Below are 4,039 nucleotides of genomic sequence, written 5' to 3'. Positions count from 1 at the left end.
TATTTATCAAACTTTTATAAATAGGAATACCTAAAAACATATATCACTTTTTATCAATCAATTTTCCTACGAAAATCAGTCGCACCCTCCTTTTCTTGCTTAGTCAACAACATTCTAATAACAAATTATAGATATTAAGTTTATTGATTATAATTTAAATTTATTACTTAAATTATTATTTTTTCTTCGCTAATAACCATTTGACATCTATAACATCCCAATCTCTATCACCCATTGGTCACTGACTAACGTTTGTCATTCAATGCCACGTGTGCAAGAATCCTCCGCCAAACCCAGTCTTCCTTCTATACATAAAAATATCACAGTTTCGCTCTCACTCTTAATAGAAAAGCCCAAAGTTTTCAGATTCAAAAAATGGCTTCAGCATCAACCGGAGCTCCAGACAAAACGGTTACGGGTTACCCGGCTCAGTCGAGCCAAATCACAGCCGGGTACCCAGCTTACGCCTATGTGGCGCCACCTCCATCTTATGGGCCGGGCCTAGGCCCAAACCCGGCCCAAGATTATTACCGGCGCCGGAACACCTTCCTCTGCCGTGTGATCACCTTCGGCACCGTCGCGTTTGCAATCATCGGGTTCATATTCTTCGTCGTCTGGCTAGTTCTGAAGCCACGTTTGCCCGAGTTCCGAGTCGACTCGGCCTCGGTTTCCGAACTCAACCTAACTCAGTCCGCGTTATCGGCCGAGTGGAACTTCACCCTATTCGTCCGAAACCCTAACACCAAGCTCAGCCTCTACTATGATCGCCTCGAAGCCTCGGTGTTTTACCACGGTAGCAGAGACAGTCTCGGTACGACGCCGTTGCAGCCGTTTTCTCAAACCAAGCGGAACCAGACCCGGGTCCCGGTCCGATTCGACGTGGTGAGCGAGTACGTCGGCGAAGACGTGGCGGCTCGGATTTCGGGCGAGAAATCGACCGGGTCGGTGGGTTTTAGGGTCCGAGTTTTCGCTTTGGTGAGGTTTAGGTCTGGGTTTTGGTGGACGAGAGAGCGTTTGTTGCGGGTTTTTTGTGACCGGGTTCAAATCGGTGTTGACCCGAAAAATGGTACCGGGTCTTTGATGGGTCAACCCGGAGCTTGTGAGGTTGATCTGTAAGACTGTGAGTAGTATATTATTATTATTATTATATTTTTAATTTTCAAAAATGGGTCTTTTACTATATGACATTTATTGGTAATTACAGTATTTTAAGTCAATAAGATAAATAAAACAATTGCACATAGGTTTGAATGTTCAAAACGGAGTTGAATTGAGTTGCTCTAGCTATGTGTACTTTGCTGGGACTATATATCTTGTATGAAGTAGTAGAACTTTTAACTATAAAGCTTTAAATGCCTGTATGGCATTACTCAGTGTTTAACAAATTTACTTTAATAGTGCTCTGATTTATAGAGCATGAATAGTAAATTGTAATTTTTTTTTTTTTTTTAAACTCTTAAAAGCTCCAAATTTCATTTATTAATGTTATTATAAGACCAATTTCTACTAAAAGAGCTTGCATCTTAAATGATTGTAATATCATGCTTTAGGTCTGGTGTAGTAAAAGAGCTTTTTCAATGTGAACTATGTCTTGTGAAGTTTAGATTTTCTTAACTGGGTTTGCATTTGCTATGGATAAATAATAATAATAATAATAAAAATGCATTGAACATTTACTGTGCTAGATATTGGAAATGTTAAACAAATTATTTTGCTGTTTTCGGGCCGAAAATCTCATTCTCATATTTGTAATAAGTTTTTTTTTTTCCCCTTAGAATTTCAATTTTGGTTCTCTTTTATCTTTCTTTTCAAAGATTCTACCTTTAAATTAGCTAACTTGGAGATTAACTATGATTACAAACTTTTTGTTATAAAAGTACAATTGAGATGATTTGTGCTCTCTCCGCTGCACTTCTGTTCTTGATTGTTTGACCCCTTGTACACTCCCTGTGTACTAGGGTATTCCACCTTTTTTTGATATCAATAAACTTTTTACTTATCAAAAAAGATAGAACGTCATCTTCTTTAGAGGAGAAAAAAACAAAATAAGTAGCTAGACAGATTTGCTATGCCTATCTTGAGGACTTATTCTTCTGGTCATCTGGTGGCTTTGGTTTTCTTCTGTTGCAAAAATCGTCTGAACTTATAAGCGCATAAAAGCTAGTTACTGGTTGGGCTAGGTTTAAGCCTAAGGTTTTGTAGATTTTATAACTCTAGTCCTTTGAACATGGAAGTTGAAGTTGGATTTTTTTTTTTGGATGACAACGAACCTTGGAGGCCATGCAGAGAGCATTGTGTCTTTTTACCTAGTTAAACCCCAGACCCATGTAATGCGCCCACATCACACGGATCAGGTAAATCATTGGCTTCGCCAATGGAATGTGGCCCCTTGAAATTGTTTGCATCCAAGTGGATTTGAACCTTAGACTTGGAGGGAGCATACCACCAGGCCCTGACCACTTGAGCCAACCTCTAGGGGTTGAAGTTGATTTTATTTTGAATTCCTTGTTGTTGTCAATTCTCCTTTTGAAACACTAAAAGAAGTGGGGCATCGACTTCAATGATCTTAGGCCATTTGTTTCTGGAATCGAGAATGCATTACCCACCTTTTGCTTTAGGTAAAGAATAATCAGATTATTAATTTTGACTTGGTTGCAGCTGTGTTGAAATGTGGGTTAAAATAAAAGGCTTTGGAAGAGACATGGTGAGTTGAGTCTCAAAGACCAGGTCTATAGACCACCACAGAAATTTAGAAGATTGTGCCTGTTGGTTCTTTGGGACTTTTAGTAGCCTGTTTGAAAAAATTCAAACTGCTAATCTTGTTATATCTGTGATTTCTATCCTTAAAGTAGGAAAGAGGTCAGGCTACTATAATATGGTGTTTTTCATGTTACTGTGGCAGTAAACTTGTTAGTGTTTTTTTATCCTTTTTGGCTACTTCTAGTTAAGCTATTCATTGACTTGAGAAATAACTTATTCTGAGGCTATAATTAAATGTTTTTTTTTTTTTGGCCTAGAAGGAGGTTTTGATTCTCGCCTTTGTTTCAGACAGATTACCAGGAATTCATTATTACTAAGCTTTGTCTTGATGCCAGAATGCCTATATTCTTCTCCTGTTTTCTTTCCTTATAATTCTTCATTCTCTGCTTACTGCACTTCGTGACTGATTCTAGTTCTGATAAATCCCTCAGACAGACAGTCAGAAAAAACTTCTTAACCCTATAGGAATGCAGCGTGGGTCATAGGTAATTTCTAATTGCCATGTAAAAATTCTAAATTTTGTAACCTAGAATTCTTATTGTCAGTAGGTTACTTGCAGAGAGCAGAGATGTCTGATGATGGATTGTCAATCTTTTCCTCCCATGGTTGTACTTATCTTTCTAAATAAGTATGTCCGTTCCATATATGCGTGGCTAGGCTAGAGTAAATGCCTCCAGATTTAAGGTTCATGCTTCAACTGTTAGTTTAATTGTCATCTTTCCTAGATCCATTCATTCTAAGGGTGGTCCGTGAGTCTAATTGTTCACCGCCTTCCCCCTCTCTTTTTCATGATAACCTTCAGTTAAAATGTTGAAAGATATAAAAACTCAAGATTTTCATAAGTCTTTGCTTTACCAAGAATACAAAAGGAGTTTTATAATTCTTTCATTGCCTTCTATTTTTATTAACATTACTCTCCTATACCTTCTATTGCTATTCAAGTCGTTGAAGGCTTCAATTTGAGGTAATGATCATTAAAAGTTAGGAATCTGAATCCCTTGCATAGTAGGTATGTGAAATTGGAGCCGACACTCACTTTTCCTTGCTGCACCTTTGCTTTTAAACTAACTAGAAAATTTCCTACAGTAATAGGTCTGAAATGAGCTGGATTTCGACTTGGTTGTCTTGAACATGAGTTCTTTTGGGAGATGACATAATGTAACAACGATCAAAGTGAATTCAACTTTTGATTTTGTGTCCATGCTTGAGTATTCATTTACATAAGTATAGATATGCCCACAGTTCCCAAATTCCTTTCGTCACTATGTTTTAAGTTTAG

The 4,039-nt window shown here is 37.7% G+C and overlaps 1 protein-coding gene across 1 annotated transcript; it reads left to right on the top strand.

Moving 5' to 3' along the window:
* Positions 1-305: 305 nt before the first annotated feature.
* Positions 306-1,510, top strand: LOC142609830 (NDR1/HIN1-like protein 10). Its single transcript, XM_075781551.1, has one exon. It carries the CDS (start codon positions 376-378, stop codon positions 1,114-1,116), a length of 741 nt encoding a protein of 246 aa, XP_075637666.1. The 5' UTR covers positions 306-375; the 3' UTR covers positions 1,117-1,510.
* The last annotated feature ends 2,529 nt before the right edge of the window (positions 1,511-4,039 follow it).

Source organism: Castanea sativa, chromosome 9 (genome assembly GCF_040712315.1).
Source record: "Castanea sativa cultivar Marrone di Chiusa Pesio chromosome 9, ASM4071231v1".
NCBI classification, from domain to species: Eukaryota; Viridiplantae; Streptophyta; class Magnoliopsida; order Fagales; family Fagaceae; genus Castanea; species Castanea sativa.
Note: the sequence above shows the minus strand (reverse complement) of the source record. Positions and strands in the feature narration are given on the sequence as shown.